Source organism: Hipposideros armiger, unplaced genomic scaffold, assembly GCF_001890085.2.
Source record: "Hipposideros armiger isolate ML-2016 unplaced genomic scaffold, ASM189008v1 scaffold_579, whole genome shotgun sequence".
NCBI classification, from domain to species: domain Eukaryota; kingdom Metazoa; phylum Chordata; class Mammalia; order Chiroptera; family Hipposideridae; genus Hipposideros; species Hipposideros armiger.
In genome coordinates, this window is record NW_017731929.1 from 832,767 (window position 1) to 859,475 (window position 26,709).

Below are 26,709 nucleotides of genomic sequence, written 5' to 3' on the forward strand. Positions count from 1 at the left end.
CAAATTTAGGAAATTTGTAAAGTACTCTTATAAATCAAAGGAAATATAAATTCTGAAGAAAAAAAAAGTGGGCATTTTTTTTTCATTAAATTGAAGTTGAAAAATAAATGATGTTTCCAGGAGAGGTGGAATAGCTGACAACAGACAAAAGCTCTCACTTCTATTGGCCAACTGAAAAAATTAGATAAAATACAGTAATCATCTGCTCGAAGACAACAGAACTGATGACAACAAAAACAACTTGAGAGAAGCAAGCTGCCTTCATGGCCATTTCTACTCTGCGGCACGCCAATTCTCAGCTTGGAAGAGGCTGAGTTCTATGCAAAGCCTTAGTGCAGAGTCTACAGAAGGATCATGGTGGGAACAAAGGGGCCAAAAGAGCATCTGGTAGGTACTTAGGAGCTTCAAGCATACACTTGATTTTCTCATCAAGACATGTGCCAAATAAGGGGGCTGCACAGAAAGCAGGGTTTAAAATCTAAACAGAAAGCTTCTGAAAAGTAGAGCAGAGACATCTTATGAGATTTCAAAACCCACCAGGGAGTAGGGCCTACAGAATATACCAGGCTATTAGGTGAAAACTTGGTGAGCTAGATGAACAAGAAGTTGAGTGAACTGGCCTCAATTTAGCACAGCCCTTGACTGGAGTAACAGTGAACTCTCTCTAGAAGAAGATATTTTCTGGACCATACATAAATTTTATACACAATGTCTAGCACTTAATATAAAATTTCGAGACATCCCAAAAGACAGAGCTAATGACTAAACAGCAAGAAGACAAAAGAATTATAATCCTATATGATTGGAATAGTGGAATTTCCTGATGAGACTTTAAAATAATGATTAGAATGTCTGAGGAAAGAGGAAAACATTAATGAAGTAGATGAAAAGATGAAGAATTTTACCACAGAAATGAAACACATTAAAACTTAACCAAATGGAATTCCAAAGGTATGAATATTTGAAATTAAAACCTGAGCAGATGGGAGCATTTGGGATCTTGCTCCTTGGCATATGTCATCAGTTTTGCTCAAAAGAAAGAAAGAAAAGAAAACCCCAGCAGATATGTTGAACAACAGAGTCAATTCAGCAGAAGAGAAGTTAAACTATTAACAGAAATACTTCCTCTAGATTCTGAGATTATTAGTGAATATTCTGCAACTACTTTTTATACCTCTGGATGTAAAACACTATCTACAAAAATTATGTACATATGTTTAAAATAATAAGAAAAATACAACAACAAAAACATACAACTTTTTAAAAGTGGGGTGGGTGGGTAGTGGATAGCCAGGCAAGAAAAGTAGGGAAATAGATTCTAAGTAGAGTGATTATAAGAATAGACACAGATACAAGAAAAAGGATGTTATTTTCAGAACATACAGACTACCCAATACCACAAGCATCTACATACTGAAGTGCACCTCTAAAATGCCAATATATGGAGCTAGAAAGGAAAATACATCTCAAATCACAGTGAGAAGTGGCGGGGCGGGGGGGGGGGGGGCTTCAGTCATTACAAGAAGCATAGACCTTATTATCTAGTTTACGGGGAGTGACTGAAAGGTTTAACATGGTCAGATTTTCATTTTTAATACATAAATACAGTTGCCAGGTGGAGGTCGGATTTAAGGAGTCAAGAATCAAAGCAGGAAGACCAAGTAGACAGCTACAATAGCCCAAGTAGGTCAAGTGAAGGCCTAAATTAGAGGAGAGGTAGAAATACAAAAAAGTACGAATCTGAGAACTAGATAGGATATCTTATCAGTAGGATTTGTCGGTTCCTTGGAGAAGGTTGGGTGGTAAACCAGAAGCAAAAGTCTTCTACAAGTCTCAGTTTGCAGTTAGGGTGGGATAGTTACGGGGGTGCCATTAACCAAGATTGAACAGCTAAAGATGGGTAGTGGGAGGAAGTTACATGATGAAAGTGACAAATCCAGGTTTATAATTCTTGAATTTGAGATGCCTAAGGAACATCTACATAGATTTATCCTGATGCTTCTCAATTAACTATACCAAACTCAGAATCCAGTTGTTCACTGGAAATATAAAAATTAGGTTTCCAGGTGTGACAGGCAGAATAACTGTCCCCCCAAGATGTCCACATTCCAATCCACAAAACCTACAGCTATGTAAGCTTCTACGGCAAAAGGGACTTTGCAGATGTGATTAACTTTAAGATCTTGGGGGTGAGGAGATTTCTTGTATTACCCAGCTGGGCCCAATATCATCACAAGGGTCCTTATAAAAGAAACGGAGAAAGGTCCAACAGAGAAGGTGGCCATGTGACAACAGAAGCAACAGGTTGCAGTACGTGAGGAAGAGGCCATAGGCCAAGGAACACAGGCGGCCTCGAGAAGATGAAAAAGACAAAGCAGCAGATTCTCCCCGAGCGCCTCCAGGAAGCAGCCCTGCCAACACGCCGGTGGTCGAGTGAAACTGATTTTGGACTTCTGACCTCCAGAACTGTTAAGATATTAAATTTGTGTTTTTATAAAGAGACTAAATTTGTTATAGCAGCAAGAGGAAACTAATGTACCAGGTTACACTATTCCTCCTGAAAACCAGGAGGTTTACAAAGACTGGAGACTTTTTTACCACTCAACACAAAAAAGAAAATCTTGAGTTCTGGAAAACATGGAACAATGAGAAGAGCTCGGGGTCTTTGAAACTTGGCCCACGCAAAGACTGAAGTGAAGTCTGTCCAGCCCTCTAACCCTCTCTCCCACGGAGTACTCCCTCCCACTTCCTCATCCTCTGGCTACCAGGCCTGATGTGCCCAGACTCCCAGAGTCCAGTTCAAGTGCCCACAGCTAACAAGAAGAAGAAAGCAAATGAGAAAAACCCCAAACTTATACTTTCTGAAAAGCAAATGATTGACTGATAGTCTCGTATACCAAGGTGGTTATTCTTCACCTTCAAAAATTCTAGTTTGTAATCCTGAATACCTTAGGCAGACCCCATTCACTGGGGAAATGCACATATGCACAAGATCTTTCATACAGGTTCCAGGCCTCCCAGTTTAAGAACCTTTCTATTTCTATAACCCAGGCCTTCTTAAATAGGCAAGCATTTAAACTGTTTTCCCATAAAAATCTCTCTAGAAATGATACAATAATCATCTCTCTTATTTTCAATTAGATATTGGAATTTATATTTGCAAGAGAAAAAAATAAGAAGTGATATTTTCAGGCCTTCCTAAGTAACCGATGTGGCCTTATCTAAGAAAAAAAATTCAGCACTAAGGAACAAAGCACTTTCTCTCAGCAATAAAAACTAGGATTGGGGGCGGCTGGTTAGCTCAGGCGGTTAGAGTGCAGTGCTCTTAACACCAAGGTTGCCGGTCTGATCCCCACATGGGCCACTGAGATGAGCCCTCCACAACTAGATTGAAAACAACTACTTGACTTAGAGCTGATGGGTCCTGGAAAAAAAACACACTGTTCCCCTATAAAAAAATAGTAATAATAATAATAAAATAAAAACTAGGATTGTACTTAAATATAGTAGTGCATATATGTTACCTGACCTTCCAAGCACATGAACGTTTATTTCACCATTATAGCCTACATTTAGGAAAAATAACTCTAAAATTCATGGACAAGAATATTAAGAATCTATCAGCCCATGGAGAGTCATTTGTCCAAAGACAAGATTCAAAGAGAAAAAGAACAAACACACTGCATATGTGATCGAACTCAAATATAAAGCTGCCCTTCACAAAACAATATAATAGCAGCACTTAAAACTGCTGTAAGTTTTTAATTTCTGATAATATCTTACTACCCTCAAATCCAAGAATTTCATAAACTATTACTAATAAAAGCCCTTAGATTAGATTAAAAGTACAGATTTCTAAGTAAATATTCTAAAAAGCTACGTGTTAGAAAATATTACTTTGAGTAGAAAATTACATGTTTTTTATACTCATAGACAAAGCAGTAAGTCAACAATAAAATTGTATCTTAAAGGAATATTTCTGCTATTTTTAATTCAAAGTAAATTTAACTTGGCAGGTGGAAGAGAGTTTTCCAGATGTAACAGTAGTAACACCAATAACAGTAATACGAACAGCTAGCCCTAAGTGAACCTTTAGAAGAGTGCCTAGCATATAGCATGTATGTGCTTTACTTGAATTAACTCCTTTCAGCTTCCCAACCAACTTCTGAGGTCCATGTTACAGGTATGCAGAGTTCAGTATTGCTCATGGTTATATACAGCCATTCTTACATGGTAGAGCCAGGATTCAAGCTCAAGTGGTTAGGCTCCAAGGCACCTTAGAGGTAGGGAGGTGGCCCCGCTCCTCTCCAGTGGGTAAGACACTCAAGGTGGACGAGTTAGAAACCCAGATGCGCCGTCTGCAGCACTGAGTCCCATCCCCTCAAGGCTCTCTGAACGCTGCCTCATTGGAGCTTTCTATGTCCACCCCAGCAGAGCCCTCGCTCTGAAAGCCTTCAAGCACCTGCGACGGCAGGACTGCAGGAAAGGGAGTTTCTTTGAGATGATGAAGTTGAGGTTACTTCCCCTCGCTACTGTAGTGACAACACAAGCTGTTCTTTCAGTAGGTTCTTACATTTTCTAAGAGGTGGCTGTGAATGAAACTGCTACATAACAGGCTTTCATTTTGCCATAGTGGTGATACTGTGGAAAATACAGCTTCCTATAACCCAGTTATTGGACAAATTTGGTTATTTTCCAGAGCTGAGTTTTCTACCCAAAAAAGTTCCTTTTCTGGTGTTTGTCCAAATGAATGCTTTATAAATGATTTATGTTTTAACAAACAAGAAAAGCAAATGTCAGTTGGATATGACACTGGGGTCAGCTACTTCAAGCCTCCTCTCTTCCAAGACATATAGCATGGATTAAAGTTTCAAAAAAATTAAACAAATGACGCTGGTGAGTGACAGAGGTGGGGCTAGAATGAGTCTCCCCCTCACCGTGCTCCCACCCCCAAATTCTCAATCCAGGGCTCCCTTCACAATAGTGTGCCTTTTCAGGCATCTGACAGTAAGATCTGCCCAAAGCACCATGGTACAGAAACAAAAAAGCTATCATCCATGTTATCAGAATTTATAGCTGTAAACACAACTCGATGCTATAAATTAAAGTGTTAACCCTCAAAAATACAACTACATTATTTCAGGACTTTTCCAAAATGGGAAAAGTATTTCTAAAGGCATAAATATAACCAAAGTAGGATCAACATGAAATCTTATAACATTTAGAAAAAAAACAGGACTGAAAACGCGTATTTCCAGTGCATAACAGAAAATATCAAGTCAATAAAAAGGATAAACATTCCTTTCTAGCTATTCCAAAACTTTTGATACTAAAGCAATTAAAAAGAAACAGACACAAAAATTGTACATAATTTGGCTGACCCCAAGAGTCTTGTCACCAATTAAGTTGCTTTCACTCTGAGAGAGTTTTGCCTAAAACAAAAATACCATCTGTTTTACCTAAAACATTAAGATGTTCTATTTTCCTGTCAATTCAGAAATCACATCTGTAGCCATTTTCTGAAAAGACAGCAAAAGACATTATATTTATGGGTGACTGCATAAGGAATGATGTTCAAACAAATGTAATTTTCATCTCCTGGAAGAAAATTTCATTTCTCCAATGACTATAACACTGTAACTTTGGAGGAACACAGTACACAAACAGGCTGATTTTTCACAAATACAAAGACCTTAAAAGTTAATGTAGTCAAATAAGGTTGTTTTTTTGGTAAAGACAGAACTAGCAAATATTCACTTTGTATATCTTTGTTGATAACTGAAATCTATCTTGTGTGAGGCTTTTAGGTGAAAAGAGGAGAAAACAACAACTTTTTATTGGTGCTACATCTCTTCATGCTAGTGAAGCATCATATAAGAGGTACAAATATGAAAACAACAAAATGAAAACCACTTTCTATTTTCAAAACACTTTTCAGACACAATATTGGTCCTGGGAAAGACACTCTACACTCCAATGAACCGACTGAAGAAGATATACATCACTAGGAAAAACACCACTCACAATGAACGCAAACACGATGTCACAAGGGATAAAGAACACGTTTTGAAGAAAAACACACAAGCCATCCAGCTACCTAAAATACTTTGAGTATATATTAAGTACCTACAAAAAAAAAATCTGAATTCTAGGTATATGTTTTTAGTTTAAAAAGCAGCCCAATTTCACATATAATTTTGTTATCTAAAAAAATAAAATAAAATAAAATAATGCTACTCTCCAAATAAGGATCAAAGAAATAAGTCCAAAGGCTCTATTTAAAATTTGTCTTTTACCACAAAGTTGTGAAGTGTTCTGAAGTCCAAGATGGGCTTGAAGCCCTCCCTGACTTTCTCAGGATCAGGAAACCTTCACTAAAATCCTTTTCCTTGTTCCTCTTGTAGTGCACGCTTTATTAATCTGCATTTAGAAGGAAAAAAAATCTGGTTCAGAAGAATGGAAGACTTTGAAATATGCCACATCACTTCAGTCTATGCTCTGAACCGCTCTGAGTTCATTCGCTTCATGTTAGCCATTTCAGAAGACATGATGGACACGGGGCGGGGAAGAAGACCGAGAGGAGAGAGGACCGTGTGTGCAAGGAACCAGAAAAAATAAACAACTAAGGAATCTCTCTCTTTAACTGTCAATTTCTCCCATCCAATACAAATCACTTATAAAAAAAAATCACTCATATTCCAGATATTTAATTTAACACTGTCATAGGGCATTATATAACTCTAATGGGGGAAGGAACTTTGGCGCTACAGCAAAAACAGAACAGAATCATTCAAAATTTGCATTATCTGGCAGACACACCAAAACTAATGCCAGGCTTTTCTTTGACACTATCTCATCTCCTTTCCCAAGTTCTTCTTAGGTTGTTCTAAGGAAGTTACAGCTATCGTCACTGGAAATTATTACAATCTTTTCTAGACTACATGTGGTAGCCCCCGTGCTAAATCTGTCATTACATTGCAAGGTATCAAAATGTCTCATCATAAATATTTAGGCACATGTTTTTCTTCCCCATCTTCTGCACTTTCCTGATTATGGTCCTTGATGTGATAACTGCAAGATGTGGTAAGCAACAAGCAAAACTGTTTTAATTTTATTAGACAAAACACACATCTAAAAATTCCTGTGTAAACTCAATTCCCTGTACAATCTGACAACAATAAATTAGAACAGCTAGTTAGGAAAGTTTGATTTAAAGTATAAACAATAAAATGGCAACTGAAACATAGACTAACCAGGCAACTGAGCAGGCATTCACTGAACACATAACTATTTTGCCATTGTTTTTTAAGAAATATAACTTAAAACCATCAAAATACAGTCTGTTCAATCACTTCCACAAATAAAATTTTAATCTAATAAAATCTAAAATAATTTTGTATCTAGAGACAAAATCACAGCAGACTAATTACAAGGGGCCTAGGAAGGGAGATCCTTTTAAAGTTCACATAAAATTTATGAAAAGAATGATTTAAGATACCGGTATCCTGAAAACTAAGGAGACAAACTCCACATTGTAAATCACTTAAAAATCAATGTGTGAAATTTCTAGTAGCCTACTGACATTCTCTTGGCACTTCTAAATGACAGTAAAAATGTATATATAATATATAACTATATTATTTAAAGCAGCTGATCGTAAACCTTAAACCGCCTGATCAAGAATTGTAATAAGCATTATTTCAGTAGGCACAAGAATGAAATAAGACATTTTTTTAGGGCCGGCCAGGTGGCTCAGTTGGTTAGAGGGAGAGCTCTGAGCAACAGGGTCCCCAGTTCGATTCCCACATGGGCCAGTGAGCTGCCGCTGAGCTTCCAATGGGCGGCTGGATGGCCCAGCTGGTGAGAACATGTGCTCTTAACAACAAGGTTGCCAGTTTGACTCCCACATGGAATGGTGGGCGGTGCCCCCCCCTCCCCCACCCTCACTTCCGCAACTAGATTGAAAGCTGTGACTGGACTTGGAGCTGAGCTGCGCCCTCCACAACTAAGACTGAAGAACAACTTGACTTGGAGTTGATGGGTCCTGGAAAAAAAAAAAAAGACACAATGTTCCCTTCCCCAATTCCCCAATACTGTTCCCTTCCCCAAGTCTCCAATAAGATCTTAAAAAAAAAAAGGAAATTTTTTAAAAAGACAAATTTGATAATAAAGACTCCTGAAGTACAGATGGAAAGCTGAAACACTCAGGGGAGTCAAGAAAAGGAATCTTGCAAAGAAAAAAAGTCAGCACTTAAATAGCTCTGTGTTTAGGGAATGCGTACAGAAGGGTGAAGAGTCAGCACTGCTCAACGAGCAAAGATTTCATCATAGATGGCCATTTCCCAAAAGACTATTGAAAGGGACGGGACTCAGAATGGAGGACATGCTATGGCACTGTCTCGATGCTCATTATCATCCCAGGCCAGTCAGAAGGGTCAAGGTGGTTCCTGCTGCACTGTCTTTATCAGGGAACGTGGCAATTATTTTAAACAACTTCATAGTTCTTTCAAATCATTACTCTACAGGTCTACAGTCCATCTGCAAAGTCCAGCAAGCTCTAAAAAATCAAGATATTTCAAAAACATTTGGTGGCAAAACCTAAACTCTATCTACTGACACGAATCTACATATAATTATTTTTCCCATGTGATCTGAATGTTCAGAAATATTAAGGTATGTGATGACTCCTGCCTCAGTCTGAAGTATTATGTAATATGTCATACACACATATGCATATTTTTAAATTTTCCTAAAATTGAAAAAAAAAAAAGTTTGAATTCACAAATATATCTAGCCCTGAAGATTCCAGGTACAGGATTGAGGATTTGTATTTTCGGGCAGGCTATGTAGCAAAGTCTAAGTCACAGACTATTTATAGGAGACACCCTGCCTATGTAGGTTCTGAGCAAGAAAGAACCCAGAAATAAAAAGGGCAACACAACATAAACACATTCCAGCCCAGTGCTACACGAGTCAGGAACACAAATAAATCTGTCATTGAATGGCTGGCTGGCTAAACTAAGGAATAAATATATCTTAATGTGGTCCTACATAGGGCTCTAAGAAATAGTAAATCTTTAAGAATACTGTATTTCCTTAATATGTGAACATCCCAAATCCCAATAGGACGTATGTGCTCTTATTTTATGAGCTTTTACTTTATCTCTCCCAATTCTTAATTTTGCAATACCCAATTATATTTGGTTTTGGAATAAACAGAAAATTGCTCAGTTTCTTTAATAAGTGTTTGATATGATTTTTTCCACCTAAGTGATAGGAAATCTTGAGAACAAGTTTTTAAGAAGCTTCTAGCATGCAATACTGATTAATTCAGCACAAATGTTTCTACAGTGTACAGAACAGAACTCCAGTTTGTGCTGAAGAGGGCAGGTTAAGAGTAGCCCCTGATCAGTAAATATGGTAGATGCCTGAGGTCTAGTTAATGAGCCTAATCGTTAGATGTAGATCTGATCGTTGCCTGCCTAATAGCCATTCTTACATTCTCCTTTACTGACAGAAACCCACTTTTACTCAGGATGACAAGTCTGGCTTTAGAAAAAACAAAAACAAACAAAAAACCTTGATTCTGCAGGCTTGGGGTAGCCATGCGATGTAGCTCTGGCCAATGAAATGTCATTAGAATTCAATACGTGGAGTTTCCCAGAAAGCCGTTGTAATCCCAATTTAATAAAACTCAGCAGACTCAACTGGCATAACTTTCCTCCTTGCTGCCCGTCTTTCCTGGCTGGAACACAGAGGGTATGTTTGGAGAAGCAGGCACAATCTTCAGACCATGAGAACAATATTCACAGGCTAAGGGTGGCAGAGCTGAAAGGTAAAAGGGGCCTGCTCTTTTGATGACACTGTGGAACACATCACCAAGTCCTAGACTACCTACCTTGAAACATGTTCATAAGAAAAACTAACTGCTTTCTTTTGAAGCCAATGTAATAAGTTTTCTGTTCCATGCAGTTGAATGCAATCGGAAGTGAAATACTATACACACAAGTAATATTGAGTGAGTAACATGAGGAGGCCAACAAGTACCAAAAACTTAATATTAATCTTAAAAGATAACATTGAATACAAAATGATTTTGCTAACGCAAAAAATGGTCCCATAAAATTTAGGGACAAACTTTTAGACAAACTTTTCCTTAAAGAGTTGCTTATTTTTAAATATGGCCTTTACTTAACTGTCTATTAAATATTACATATAACTTCTTTCTCGTAATTTTCATCATCTCCATCTCGATTAATTATCAATTCAGCAAATACCTCCAATATGCCAAACACTTCTAACTTATTTCACTCCTCAACTATTCATAACTTTTTAAATTCAAACAAGTCCTCTGCATTTGCTCCATGAAACTTCAAAGGCAGAGTTCATAAAAACTTAAGCTAAAACTTCAGAATTTACCAGTCCCATGCTGTCTTTATTATAAAAAGGAATGCTAACCTGGCATCTTTTTAAAACTTTACATAGAATTTTGTGAACACAGAATATCTGACCAAATCATTGATGGTTATTGTTGATCAAAATTCAAGTCTTTTACAATATTCGTTCACATGATAAATAAAGCTGAGAGACACATCTTCCAGTACCAATGCCCAGTTCAGATACTCCTGGTACGTATTACTAGATCACACTCCTTTGAAAGATTGCCAGGTGTCACGGTAGAATAATTAACACGACCCAGCCCATGACTTCACAGAGATGATAGCAAGTCTCTTCAGAGGAACATTGTACATGTAGTAGTAAGTGGGGTAATAGCAGGTAAACACACAGTCCCATGGGAGCATATAAGGGCAACACCTAGCCCTGACTCAAGGATATCAGAGAAAGGTTCCAGAGACTAATAGCTACGCCGAGTCCAGGACGCGATCAGGCACACTGTAGGGGGCGAGGGAGAGGCAGGGCTTTTTTGGCATTGTTTTTTCCCAAGCAGCGAAGGTCTAGAAGTAAGAGAGAACATGACATGTCGGAGAACTGATAGTTGAAGGGCTGCAGCACACCGTGCAGGCGAAGGTGATATAAAAAATGATGCTCGAGGAACCAACATGCAGACACAGAAGCCTAGTTAAAGAACTTGGGAGTTTATCCTGAGGGCACCGGAGGAAAACAAAGGTTGTGAACAGAGGGCTTAGAACATCACTGCTAATTATTTCTTGAGTGCCGCAAGTTCTAAATTCTATACTATTAAGTTCACATATGTAACCTTATTTCATTCCTCCAACAAGCGTATAAGGCAGGGATATGTGTCACTGGGTTGTCGCCATCACCTAGGGGAGAGAGAGTAGCAGCCTGAAGTAGAGTAGAGGCACTGAAGGCCAGGAGAAGTAGGTAAAACTGAGACACATTTAAGAAGCAGAATGAAAAGACCTAGTGTTTGTTAGGCCACACGTTGAAAGAGACAAAGATGATACCTTGACAATAAGCGAAGGCAATGGAGTAGGAAATATCACTCTCACTGTAAGTCGTCATCCTTTAAATCTTCCTGAGGCAAAACAATTATTTATTTAAGATCTCCTATATGCTCTTGTCTCTTTACCTCTTTCAGATGTTAACATAATCTGAAGCTATAGATTTACATTACTGTTAGCACACTACCTTTATATTATAAAAGTTCTGCCAAAACTTTCAACTTCCAATTTGGTAATCAAATTGACAATTTAATTATTTAGATTTCATGATGTTTCTTTTCCAATGCCGCCTTTTTTTTTTTAACTCAAGTTTATTGAGGTGACAATGGTTAGTAAAGTTATATAGGTTTCAAGTCTACAATTCTATAATACATGATCACATTGTGTGTTCACCACCCAGAGTCAGTTCTCCTTCCATCACCATATATTTGATCCCATTTACCCTCTTCTACCATCCCTCTGCCCACTTACCCTCTGGTAACCAATAAACTATTGTCTGTGTCTATGAGTTTTTGTTTCTTTGTCTTGTTCCTTTGTTGTTTTCAGTTTTATATCCCACATATGAGTGAAGTTATATGGTTCTCGACTTTTTCTGTCTGACTTACTTCGCTTAGCATAATAATCTCAATATCCATCACGTTGTCAAAAATGACACTATTTCATCTTTTCTTATGGCAGAATAGTATTCCATTGTGTATATATACTTCATCTTCTTTATCCAATCATCTCTCGAAGGACACTTTGGTTGCCCGATGCCTTCTTGATTTTGATTCACATATCAAGTCAGCTGACTTGACTTAATCAAGAAAAATTTTAAAAAGTACCTGTGGTATGTGTTATAAGTGTTTTTATATGTGAAAATGTCTTTTTGTTGCCTTCACATATGAAAGATAATTTTGAACATAAAATGATTTCAAGGCTCCAATCTTCTCATCACAGAGAAGAAATATAAGTCAGTCTAGCTTTTATTCCATATTGTACAATATCTGTCTTTTTACCTGAGTACATTTACAATACGGTACTTTTAATTGAACTAAGTTACCGAGAAGTACTAGGGGTGACTCTCTTTTCATTTATATTACCCAGAACTTAGCCCTTTCACATATAAAGTGAGACCTTTTCAGCTCAGAAAACTTTTCATCAATTATATTGTTGATACTGCCTCTGCTTCATTTTTTCCTAAAAAAAAATCTATAATCCTTTTAACAAATTGAGGGTTGACAGATCATCAGAAAGGGCAGGGGAGGGGTTGGGAGAATAGGGGGATGGGTGAAAAAGGTGAAAGAGATTAAGAAGTATAAATTGCCAGTTATAACAATAGTCACGTAGATGTAAAGAACAGAATACGGAATAATAGTCAACAATATTCCAATAACTATGTGTGGTGTCAGATGAGTGCTAGACATCAGGGTGATCACTTTGTAAGGTATTTAACAGTCTAATCACTATGTTGTACACCTGAAGCTAATATAATATTGTATGTTGACTGTAATTGAGAAATATATAAAAAAAGAAAATCTAATTCTTTTGTAGAAATCTTGTCCGCCATACCTACCATCTTTTTTCTCATTGTTTCCACTCATCTTCCTTTTCTCTGCATTCTTGAAAAGTATCTCATGGGTTTTTTTGTTTTGTTTTGTTTTAAATTCATGTCACTGGTACACTCATTTACAATGTCAGGTTTACTCTTCAGAATCACTAATAAAGATGTTCTGTTGTCAGGCCCCCAACAATCTTTCCTCACTTCACTCCTCCTCTTTTCCGTATCATCTTGTCATTTTTTTCATTTTAGCTTTTTCTTTCCGTTTCATATTTCTTACAGAACGTGACTCAAACTTTTTGATAATTCCAAAGAGGTTTTTATAAAATTTTTTTTTCTTGTCTCTGTAATACATCACTTTTAAGAGGTGAGTTGTTCTTCTGAGTCCTCATGTTACCCTTATTTTTTGTCACTCTGTAGAGCTTTTTCATAGATTTCCTATGATAACTTTCCATTTACTTTCCCTCGTAGAAGTAACACCCACCCAGACCCTGTGAACGCTAAAAAGTTATTTGGTACTGGTCTTTATTCTGGTATTAATTGAAGTCTCATTCTTGTCTATAGTTTATTTGACAAATATTTCTTGTGCCAGTTATTTGCCAGGGGATTGAAAAGCAAACAAGTTCCCTGACCCCACGGAGCTAATATTTTAGCAAGGGAGACAGACAACAAGAAATAAACAAAATAATGTCAATTGTGCCTGAAGGATGAAAGGAAGATGCAGTAATGGATCAAAGAGTGAGAGACCAGTAAGTTCACATGCACAGATGCAGCCTGACTGCAAGTTCTCAGAAAGCTACCGTCCAAGGTGGCTGTGCCTGCAGTCCTCAGTGTTCTATATCAGCTCTGGTGCTCTGAACAAATGGAGGGCTTCCTTATTCAACAAAGAGTAGCATGGTATTCTTCTGGCCCATGCCACCGTCAACAGTAATTCCTTTTAGCGGACACTTCCCAAGATCAGTGTTCTACCATCAATTCCCCATTTGTTCCTGCCTGTTTTATTTCTGCCAGATTCAGTCTCCAAAGTGGTTGCAAAACACAACACAGTACAAGCCCACTTATCAATATGATTAAGGCTGGCAAGAGATCTGTACTGAAAGAGTTAGAGTTGACTTGAAAGTAAAAATTAAAGTAGGACAGCATATATGTGGGTACACACACACATATTTACCTTAAAACTTACAGATGTTTATCATTTCCTAATCTGTTGCTCTAAGATCAAAGCCTCCACTTTGACTATGTGATTATTAACTGGAGTCCTGTGTCATATTTTTTGCATAATCATACATGTTACAAATCATCTATGGTTTTTACCTTAGTTTTTTCTAAAGTTGACCAAGAAGTTAAACACTTTAGAAAATATTAAGCAATCTGAGTACAAATTGCTTCTACACCTTTATATGATTTCTTCCCAAATCTTTCGTAGGCACCTTGCCAATATTTATCAGTGATTCACCTTTGTTGAAAACTTCCAAATCATTCAACTTCATATAAAAAAATATTTTTTTGCACAATGCATAAGTTATAGAAAATGAAATTGTGGGAGAAAAATAACAAGAACAACTAATTTGGGAATAAGGAATTGATTCATAATGATCAGAGAAGTCAACTGAAATACTGCAGGAGATGTGCACCAGCCTGCTAGCTAGTAACCAGTTAGCAACAAGGTTAGGGAGCCATGGGCACAGAAAAGAAATAGAGAGTATCAACTGATCTAGTTGGTCAATTAAGTGGAGATTGCTAAATAGAGATCTTAGGCAGAGAGGATAAAAAGAAAAGAATAGCTACCTATCTGTTAAACATAGCACCCTCCCTGTAGAAAAATATTGGTCTTATTTTTCTGGTTGGTAAAGCACCAGAATTTCAAAGTCATGGGGGCAGACATTTTGAAAAGGAAAGGAATCAACCTCTATACCTGATTTTAGAGGCCTCGTGTTGCTTTTACTTCTAACTGTTTATCATTGGTCAGTGAGTAATTGCATTTTTCAGGGCAGTTCGATCAGCTTTGTAGTTTATGGATATCTTAGACTGTGGCAATAGGCTGACTGTCAAACCAAGGTTTTGGTGTTCTTCTGATTGTTCATCATCTTCTGTGTTTTCATGAGTTTTAATAGGAAATTGAGAGTCAGTCTCAGGGTCCCTGGTCAGTCATCATACAAAATGGAAGTGTCAACTTTTATATATATATAATAGATGTTACTTCATCGAAGTCAATGTGAGGTTGAAACAGTATTTCAGGAATTAATACTCATCATTCCTGATATCGTAGAATAGAAATGTTAAGGGTGGAGAGAATGTTGTGGGAAAGATGAAGCCTCTAATTGACTCTTCTCCCCCAAAAGCCTTTATATTTCCCTGAGAAAAATCAGGCAAAATGCAAGCCTGTGAATTATTGATTTAGAAGGGCAAACACCAGATATGATTATTTTATGTTGCTACCCAGACATGATTTGTTCATTGCAAAACCAGTTGGTAAAGAAGCTGTAACATAAAATTAATTAGTGTATCATGTTGAGGGTATCTCCAATTCCCTAAGAAACTTTTGTTTATTTAAATAATGTACTATATTCTACTCAGTCTTTTGGGTAAAACATCCTTTCTAAAAATACCCCAGGTTACAGACAGGCTGAAAAGTAATTCTGGATAATCAGAGACCTATATCTTGAAAAAGTCAAAGTGAACAAAATACAACTCAGATGGAATGTAGGTGAAAATACACAAATACTTTTCATGAGCAATTAATACTTAAAACAGAAAAGCATCCAGAGGAGAGATTAGGAGCTCAGCTTTCAAATAATGAGTATTAACTCATAAATGGACTATGCTATCAATACCCAGACATACCTAGACTAGAATAGCTCAGGTGTGGGTGTGTGTGCATGTGTGTGTGTGTTTAAGAGTCTCCAGTATTGTCAGTTAACAACTCCCCCATTCAAAGTTTTAAACTAGCTTTAAACGTAAAGAACATTTCAGCTGCTCTCAGAATAACAGAACCTGTGGAGAGACCAGAGTGTCAAATCCTAGTCAAATCATGTATTCTACTATCAACTTGAATTCCCTTGGGATAATTTTAAAATGTAGCCCACCATTTTTTAAGAGAGAATCCTCAATCTTCCTGACTTTATACATTTATTTTCCTGCTAATATGAAGACATTTCTATACTTGTTTTCTAGTACATGACAAGATGTGAGCTGAAACCATTAAGATCCACGAGCAACAAGCATAGTTCTTATACTAGGTAGCACTGCTAACACTTTTCCATCTCCTCCAAAGAAAAACAGTCAAGCACAAGGCAAGCTCCATTTCAATACATACTGCTCTCTCATCAGATTCCAGTTTCTCAGACTAAGAACCACTTTGGCTCAGGTTGTGGACTCTCAGCTTAATCACTGACCTACAACAGCTTTTACCAAGTCTATAATATAATACTGCCAGAATCTGGCTGGTTAGAATTCTGTTTTCCTAGGAATTTCATTTCCAAACAATAAAAATTAGGCTGTGAGCTTGTTTTTGGTTTTTTTTCACTTAAAACTTACATTTAAACAACTGGTAGAGAGATTAGATACTTTCTTACAGACACATTCCAATGTGGTATAAAAGCATGTTGATGGCATGGTGACCAATGAAAAAATGAGTTAAAGCTTTGAATCCCGTTACACTAATATGCAATGACTGCCAGAAGAACTGTTTATGATAATATTAAAAATAAAAAATGTAGAATCAGGCAATTATTCTACGTCAACGATAACAAAAAAGTTTTAGGTGTAAAAACTGATCTGATAAGGTCAACTCATTGGAGTATTTGGAAATATCTTTTTAACTCATTCTGATGAGTGGCCAAAAATGCAATCTCAATCAAGTTAATTCTAGAAGAATGCTATGATGCTGAGATGCAACCTAAGATTTTTTTCAGGTCTCATGTTATGAAACTCTAAAATCTCAAATGAGCAATTGTCCAGATACTGAGCAAATTCAAAGCTCCACTGAATTACTATTTAATTGGTTTTTACTTGTAGTAGTATTTTGTCTATTAAGAAGCTTTATGGCATCCAACCTCCAATTATTAGATGAGAAAGAATATATATCACAATACCGCGTTTTCTGGGGAGAACGTATACCATGACATTGCATTTTCACATAAAATGTGAACAATGTTCTATGCCTATCTGGTATCTGAAATTTAATAGTCTTTTTAATCAATAACTAAATGTATTTCAACAAATCTTTATTGAATTTTTACTATGCGAAATATAATACCACAGGCATGGTGGTGGGAACAAATTAAAGAAATCGTTCCTACCCTCAAGGGATTAACTTCAAATAATTATACTGGCAAAAATAAGCCAACATTAATTCCCAGGCATATAAGCGAGCCTTTGTGAACCTGATTTAGATGAAAATTCTGAGCCAGTATCATATTGGATGAGATCTTGGGCACCCTGGGAGGAGGATGAGTGTATTTTATTTTGCACGTAGGAGGTATGTGAATTGTGGTGGCCAGCAGGTGAACTACGGTAGATAGTCTCCTGAGGTGAACTACCATTACTCCCTCTGCTTCATGTGCATGCTGTTCACATCACGTAATGGAGAGTAATCCCCCTCCCCTTGAATGCTGGTTGACCTCAGTGACTTGCTTGGCTGATAGAATGTAGTAGAAATGACCTTCTAGGACTTCTAAGGCCAGGTCCTAAAAAGCCTTGCCATTTCCACCCCAGTAACTTTCTCAGAGTTCTGCCTCAGGCAGATTCCTCTGATAACTACATGTAATCAATTAGGGGCATAGAAAAAGTGAAGACAAAAGGGCCAGAAGTCATTGCGGTGGTTCAACCAAAACATAAAGGATGGCTTAAAACCAGAAAGTAATAGAAAAAGAGGAGATGATGGATGTCAGAGATGAATAAAGGTAAAATACAAAAGAATCTCCAGGTGATGAATTTAAGGAATAACAAAAGGTAGAAGTCAAAATGGGTTCTGGGATTTCAGGATCTAGACAACTAAAAAGGAATGATGCTATTAATTAAGACTGGGATCCCAAAGGAAAGCACGAACGAAAAAAAACAAAACAGGAAATGAAATTAGAGGTGCAGGGAGGCTATCCAGGGAGAACCATTCAATAAATAAATGGCAATAAGGGTACCAAGTGCCTTTTCTGAAATAAAAGTATTTTTTATATCTGGTTGATGCTTTGAAGTCACCCAAGCCCACAGAACACTGATTTCCTTTGTGCCACCACATAGTTAATGGTTTCTCTTAAACTTAATCCCTTCTTTTTCTGGACAAAAGAAACAGATGCAGGATTCCTTACCAATAAATACCTTGCTAAGAATGAAAAGCACTTAAAGGTAAATTTCTAATAGTGGTTTGAATAAATTACTCTCAAACTAAAAAAGTTTCTACTTAAAAAATTAAGATTTTAGATTTACAGGAGTTATCTCAATGTAATTTTGATCATGTACCTACTTGGTGGCATTTCAAATTGTCCTTTTAAAGCTTAAGGAACTTTTTAAAAAAAAGTTTCTTCATACCTTGTCAAACCGTGACTTTCCTGCTTGTGCTGTGGCAACATTTATTCCTGTCCTGCCTGAACAGCCCCAATACTGAAGAATGAAATCTCTTCACCTGTCATAGGCTTTTACTTTGTATCTTCAGTGTCCTGCAGGTCCCTAATCCTATAAGTCTTTGTATCAAGTTTCTTTACAATTGGTTTCCTTAGGCAATTATGACTTAGAAAGAAACAGAAATATCTTTGTACATTTAAGGATTATTTAAGGCTAGGCAATTTATGACTTGTTCAGGGTGCCCTAACTTTTAACTCTTAATTGCATCTGCTTTCTAGACAAAGACTATGAATGCATATACTAAAATAGCTCACATAACATCATGAATTAAATTAGGCAGGTTGACATGTACTGTGTCACTATCAGTAGATTATGGACTACTTTTTAAATATTCACAAACTAAATTATGTTAGGTTATGGCTATAACTAACTGTCAACATGATCAAATTCATTTACATGTATTATTTAAATCGTATGGGTTTAGATGAGTGTTTCTCAACCTGATTACATTATAACTTCCTTAAAGACTCTTTTCAAACATTTTCCCTAATCATCCCCATACAATTTTAATACTACACATGAAATGTACGAGTATGTGTGTGATGTACTGTATTTATGCTTTACATATTTAAAAGAATAAATTTTTTTCAAACCCCCCCAAGAACCAATTGTTAGCCTCCTGGGGAGACATCTCCCCCACTGAGATGCATGTTTTATTTAGTTTAATAATTTGCTGCTCAAATATGAGCTAAACTTCATATCAAGAATAACACTAAGCCACAGAGAACCACAGAAGACTCATGAGGACTATGAGGAATACTCATGGCCACACTTCTGAAACACCTCCTAAATGAAACTCTAATTCTTCCATTTTAAAAGGCCAACATCATTCCTCCATTCTTCACTGATTCTTACTGAGAGATCAGTAACTCAGATAATTTGTGGCTAACAAGTAAACCACAGATTTTAAAGCCGAAAATATAAGTAGTTCTTCTATTCATGAGGCTCTAAAGTACAAAACGGATAATAAAGACAAAAATAAGAATCTGACAATCATAAGTATTCCCAATCCACCTAACTAGGGAAATAGCAACGTTTGACATTTGGTAGAAGAGAACTGTGAAGAAATAAATTAAGACGAAGAACGCTATTTACATATAAACTGTCCAAAAGGAAATATCAAAAAAGTGATCAATTTACAAAAATTCTATTTATGTTTATCTAGAAATCAAACTCCTCAATATTAAATCTGAAAAATATATTTATTTTTAAAAAATGTACCCAAATCTCCTAACTTTCTTCCTCCAGCACAGGTAAGTCTAAATTCTCACTTCCTGTTGGCTAAGGCAAAGCTAGTATAGGAAGAAGAGAAACCACAGGATACATCTCTTCCTTGGACTCATCATGGTCTCACCTCCACCACGTCTCATCCACCCTAACCTGAACCACAGGAAGATTAATGGGGTGGGGGTGGGGCATAAATTACTTATAGCCAGCATAAGTCATTGTTATTGTCAGCAAAAACATAGATGTTCCCCCACCAAAAGAGAAAGGGGAAAAAAATTAATAGACAAGGGGATTATGCCTAAAACCACATAGATTTACTGGTACCACAGTTTTTTTAGGGATACAATATTTAAGGAAGAGCCATATAACCCCAAATGCATTAAAACATTACTTCATTTAAGGCAAAGAAAACATTTGTAATTTTACAACTGAGTTTTCTTTCACTATCATTATTCTGTCATTCTAACTATGTCATGGCAATGTGAAAGCATTTAAGACTTCAGCAAGACTTCACACTTAAACCTTAAATTTTCTTTTCAGGTTAATCCCTTCTTCTTCTGACCAAAGGAAAGAGATATAGGATTTATTGAGTATTACTTTAGCGATAATTTAGTATTATTAAAAAATACTTACCTTCTTGTCCTAAGGTATGAGCTGTATATATTTTAAGTCTATACTTACTGAAGAAAGTCAGCCAAGACTAGTGTCTTCATAACCAAAATCTCAACTTTATAAGCAACTGTAAATTTTCTGTAGTTTGATTCAATACTTTGGTTCCATTTATTTTTAAATAATTTTAATAAAATATACCTAGTTAAAATTGTGACTTACTCTTTATAATTATTGTTTTATAATTTGTAAGAGGTGACATTAAATTACTCAGTTGAGACAGTAAAAAGTTATATTACAAAAACACACTGCATATCTGGGTATACTGGGTACTGATGGATTGATATGTGGTCATTAAAAACAGGTGATTTAGTTAAATAATTGCCAATAAAAACAAAACATTTCTTTGTAATCAGAGGCACCCAATAATTAAATGCCTCTTTTTTAGGTAAACTGAATGCGGTTCCCTGTAAGTTATAACTTAACATAAATCAATAGTGCTAAATGAGGCAGTTTGATCAGCACAATGACAGATATCTAGTAAACAATTTATACTAGGAATACTTTTCTTCTCATAATAACTTTCTTTCTTCATTTAAAAAATAGGATCAGGGAATAATGAAAATAAGGTAAGTAAACAAAAAGTTAATCAAGAAAAAAAATAATCTAAAAATAATTAACACTACAAAGTTAAAGTAATTTTTATCATAAGTCTACATATTTATCATCCCATACCAAATATCTATAAGAAGTATTGCTATAATAGTTCCTTCAGCAATCAAGCACTGTGTTAGCTATTAGCATTAAACATGACACAAGTCATGGGAGAAATTCATTTCTTCAGAAAACTTTTTTAAATTAATAAGTTGAGTAAATGAAATACTACCTCAAAATATATGTTAGCTAGGGTATAGAATCATGAAAACCAAAAGGTCAAGTCAGAAAAATAGTAAAAGTTTATGAGAAATGTATTTACCTTGGCTCCGCACTCAGCTTTATTATTTTTGCGTATGGTAGAGAACTTTGTGATTTTTGTTGCAAGTCCTATAAAAGTGAACAAAAATTTTTATTTTACTTTTAAAACAAGTTTCAAAATTATCTATGTAATATTACCTTGCAAAAATCCTGAAAAGGGTAAAATAGGGGAAAAAAAATCCTCTTTTCAGCCATATAACATCCATCAAAGCTCAAAATAAAGAATTGTGTGTATGTATATATTTAGAAGTCAAGTACAGTGTATGTTTCAGGGACTAGAGCCTACAATGGGTAGTTTCAATTTGGAACCAAATAGATCTAGTTCTAGAGATAATTTTGTAAAATGTTTTACTATTTTAATTTTAATTTTGTATCATATGTTTCATATCCTTAAGACACGTATGCCCATTTATTCCATTTTTAACTTTAATACGAAAATGTATAATCATGATTTGATTACAAGCATTAGTACATTAAAGTATCTCTAATTCCACATCTGTAAGTTCAAATTACACGTAAAAAATGTCAAAGTCTATCATTCACAATAGATTCTAATGACAAATATATTACAATTTAAAAATATCTGAGTGCCCAACTGGAAGTGTAAAGAGGGTTGCAACCAACCATTTTTTCAATGGTTCTTCCTTACTGCAGAATAGCATGTTCCTCCTTTCAGAGTAGGTTTTGTTTTATTAGCTCATCTGATTCTAATAACACAGAAGCCAAGGTAGGTATTATCATCCCATTTTACAGATAAATGAACGAGGGCTGACACACATTAAGTAACTTTTTCAAGGTCCATGCAATCAGGTACAAAGGTTGAGGCTAACAGTTTCCTAAATCCTCAATCACTGCTCTATTGTTAACACATATCTCATACACTCCATGGACTCTTAGGATCATTTACATTGAAGTTTATAAAGAACAGATTAAGGGTTTATAGAAGTTCAAATATCAGGGGCTTCTAACTAAAGCCAAGCAAAATAACTAATTATAATTTCTGCCTTACAATATCATCTTAATGTTCTAAAAGCCTGTAAGTTTCACATACCTTGAAATAAGTTCATTATTTTTCATGCTTAGATTAAGTCAGAACAAAATACACACCACAAATCAAATAGTGGCACACTTATAGGGATGAAGAACACACAGGTGATTTATATAATGATACAAATTATATCAAATGTGCAAAATAATAATTATTTCTCAATGTCTCTTTTCAATAAGCTGCTCACCCCTTTCCCAATCCAGAAAACAAAAGAATCACACATTTTTATAATGAATATAAGAAATATTACTAACCATTTCTAGGAAGGTATCAAAAGAGTAAGATTCATATAAGTGTTTTTCCTTCAAAATAAGAAGAAGTGCAGAATGTCCAATTATCTTCTTCAAATTCATTAATGAATGAAAGAGTCTGTGAACCAAAAATTTTATTAGTCTAAGTAATTAAAAACTCAATATACAATATTTTCAGTTTCTTTAATAATGGTCAAACCTGGGCCGGCCGAGTGGCGCGATNAAAAAAAATGGGCTTTCCCTATCAGCAGGTAACACTGGATAGAGAAGTAAAACACAAAGAATGACTAGAATTGCAAGGCTGACTGCTCAAACGAATAGGTCTTTCTGACTAATGATTTACATTTCCAGTACACAAATCCATTTTTGTAAGACCAAACTCTTCTATAAATCAAAAGAAAAAAGAAACATTATACCAGACCTTGTAAACAAATATTAAAACACAGTGTTTGAGGAATGAACCAAGAATTCAATAGGGAATGTGTTCCTTTTAATAGAATGATGCTAATTTTGTTGTTTCCTACCTTACACACATACTTGTCTCTGTGTCCTTCTGTGTTACAGCTAACAGAGTTCTACGTAAAATGCTCAGAAACACAAGTGGCAAATAATGGTGTAAGGTTTAGCTATCCTTTCTCTATTGCAAACACAAAATTTCAACTGGAAACCCAGCAATGATATTAGTAAGACAAATATAAGTTATTATAACCTAATTGTGATACAATAAATTTTGTAAAAGCAAAATAGATGATTATTTCTAAATCTTTATGTTTAAACGAAAGGAAAGCAATTTTCAACTATATTATCTTCTCTTACACCTTGGCTTCACCAAATACAGTGTGTGTTGGGCAAGATAATCTATTTGTGCCTCAGTTTCCTCCTCTATAATGGGGATAATTATTATACTAGAAAATGTTCAGAGAATCAAATACGACAAATAATGTAAAGCACTTTAAAAAGTCAATAGCAAATAATAAACATTCAATTAGCTAATATTTTAAGCATTATTACTCAACTACATTACTAGGAAGCAGAATATAAATAAGTATTTGTGTGTGTAACCATATAAGAAATGATGGTAACACAATACAAGGAAACGCAGCATTACCTTCACACCCAATAGACACAGATGAGCTCAGGAAAGTATACATAATAATAGTGGTGAAATAATCAATGATCCAAGTATTTTTAAGTCATATAAGGGATTTCTATAAGATAACAAAAATCCCTTTCAGTTTCAAATTTTAGGGAATTATATGGCATGTTACATAGTCAATACAACAAACTATACCCTTTTGAAATATTTCAATTAGATTTTGTTATTAGCCAGAATGAAAATATTTCCTACTTTGCAATTTACCAGAACAAAGATTATGTAAGTGGCCTACCAGGCTTTCTCACAAACTTAATTCAATTTTAAAGAGTTGAAATATAATCCTCTATCTAGAGTAGTTTCAAAAGAAACTATTTAAAGTAAATTTTTCTATAGAATCTCTTGGTAGCTCAAATGAAGTAAATATGTGGGGCACCTAAAAATATAACCCAATAAAAATATTTAAATGGTTTTTATATTAAAAAGCAACAAAGTAAATCGTAAGCATAACCTTAATCCTAAATTCCTCTATCAGGGCATCACATAGGAAAAATTACATACATTATTAAATAAGTGATGATCGATGGCAAACCGGCTGTGGTGGTTAAAACAATATCAATTTTCTAGCCATCTAGATTCAATTACTCCTCTTTTCCCTTTCATTAAAAGAAAATAATAAACTTAAGTGTTCAGCTTAGACAGAGTAACTTTAAATACTCCACCAAGAACCAACATAGCTAAACTATACAGAGGAAAAAGGTTTTGTTTGAAGATATCTAAGGGCAATCAAGGTAGCCAGGACTTGAGGGAAAACAATTCTGGAAGGAAAATGCATCAAGGTTACTGGACACAAGGTTAAAATGCAAAAAGTCAATTATACTTTTCATACATGAAAATATACCATGATCATGGATTCGATAACCCAATATTTGGAAAGAAGTTAATGATACTTAAATTGATCCAGAGATTCAAAGCAATCCCAATCAGTCTCAAGAATTTTTTGATAGACACGAAAAACATGATCCTAAGCCTACAAAGAACTAAGAATAACCAATGCAATCTGGAGAAGAACAAAATTAGAAGATTTATACTACCAGCTATTACGATCTGTTACAAAACTAGAGTAATTAAGACGCTATAAGAGTAGACAAATAGACACAATTGAATAGTCTAGACAAGATCCATAAAAATGTAGTCTCACTCATGAGTAATGAGACAAAGATGACACTGCACTGCATTGTGGAAACTATAATCTTTTTAACAAATGGTGCTGGATATCCATAAGGGCAAACATGTATCTTGNATATATATATATATAGTATATATGGTAATCTGAGAACTGGATATGAAATAACATGAAATTAAATTCCTACACAATGAAGTGCAACTCTTTATCTCCCTGGATTATAACTATGATTTTGATACCAAATCCTTAGTCAAGAAGGTACCCCAGTTACCACAGCGTACTTTGGAGAAAATAGGATCAGTCTTATAATGTTTTACTACTCCATTTGCAGAAATGCACTGCAATAAAAAGTTGGGTCAGCCAGTACTTTGTCAATAGATTTCTCAAAAAATGCTTTGAAAATTGGTGTTGTTTTTCTATAGCAGTATTTATAAGGGGTATTATATTATTATTAATGTGATCTGATATATATTAACAACTTCATCAAAAGACAAAAACTTATGGCCCAAACTTTTAAAAATTTTTTAAGATTACTTTTCAATAATTATATTACCTGGTACCATAATCTACAACCACCCAATCTTTTGCAGTTCCTGTGATAGCATCATGATGTTGAAACAGTCCCAAGTTCCTTCTGGCTTCTGTCAGTGACGTGTAGTAGGATGATGAAAGAAATGCACTTATCTTGTATTTCTGAGCTTGTCTTAGGGCGAAATAGTAAAGAATTTCAGCAGCCCTAAATGCATAAAATAGTCATTAATTTTTATTTCGAAACAATCAGTTTATTATCTAAAAGATGTGACACTGATGTATTTTCAACTGTGGTTTTTAAAAAAATCCACAATTTCAGCATAAACAATTTATAAAAAAGATACTGATAATAAACCTTTTTAGAAAACCAAGGTAAGTATCTAATAAATCTAAATGCTCAGTCATCAAAGAACATCATGTCTGTGTTGATACAAAGAGCCCTTTTTCTAGAGTAAATTGTCCTGGAGAGAAGCCAGTACTCACTGGCAGCAAGATAGGTTTATTTATGTATAACATAGTGGAAAAATATCTCAACAGAGCAGTAAGAGCTGGATAAATGTTTCTGTCCTTTCTTCTCTCCAAGAGCAGGGCAGACATATACCACAAACTTCATCACCAGAAAGCCATTTACTCTCATGTATGTACATTAAGGGGAGAAGCAGCGGGGAAATGCACAGTCACATGAGTGGGCGACTAACAGTACAGAAGAAGAAAATGATGGCCCGATAGCTCGGGGACAAGAAGTCGTCTAAGTGTTAGATAATAACACATAACTACTATAGAGAACTGAACAGGATAAACTGAAAGATGATAAAACATATGCTGTCTTTTCTCATTTATTTTAAAAAGTAAAACACTTTAGCTTAAGAATACCTTTTTAGCAAAAATATGGGGTTTGCAATTTTCCACCTTTTATTTTTTAATCAGAGGATATGGTTCAAGATAGGTTTCTAAAGAGTTCTTTAAAAAGAGCCATGGCTTGATGGAGTAAAAATTATAAGAGGGTTCCTTCTGCAAAACATGCTAAGCACGATGGAGGGAAAATCGAGGTAGCTTGTAAATGAATAGACATCAAGAAAATTGCAGTGTTTTGTTTTGTTTTGTTTTGTTTTAAAAAAAACACCTTTTAAATTGTTGAAATAGTGAAGATAGTAACTAATCTCCATTTTTAAATTCTATCCCTTCTGATAGTCACAGCAGGAGAATC

General features: G+C 35.4%; 1 protein-coding gene across 1 annotated transcript in view; it reads right to left on the reverse strand.

Moving 5' to 3' along the window:
* The window catches only part of MAN2A1 (mannosidase alpha class 2A member 1), a 159,945-nt gene that overhangs the window by 51,138 nt on the left and 82,098 nt on the right, over positions 1-26,709 (reverse strand). Inside the window, exons 11-13 of the mRNA XM_019624106.1 lie at positions 25,525-25,707; positions 22,696-22,810; positions 21,395-21,462 (exon numbers count right to left, since the gene is read on the reverse strand). Of these exons, the coding sequence (XP_019479651.1) occupies positions 21,395-21,462; positions 22,696-22,810; positions 25,525-25,707 (366 nt within the window). The remainder of the gene's footprint in view (positions 1-21,394; positions 21,463-22,695; positions 22,811-25,524; positions 25,708-26,709) is intronic.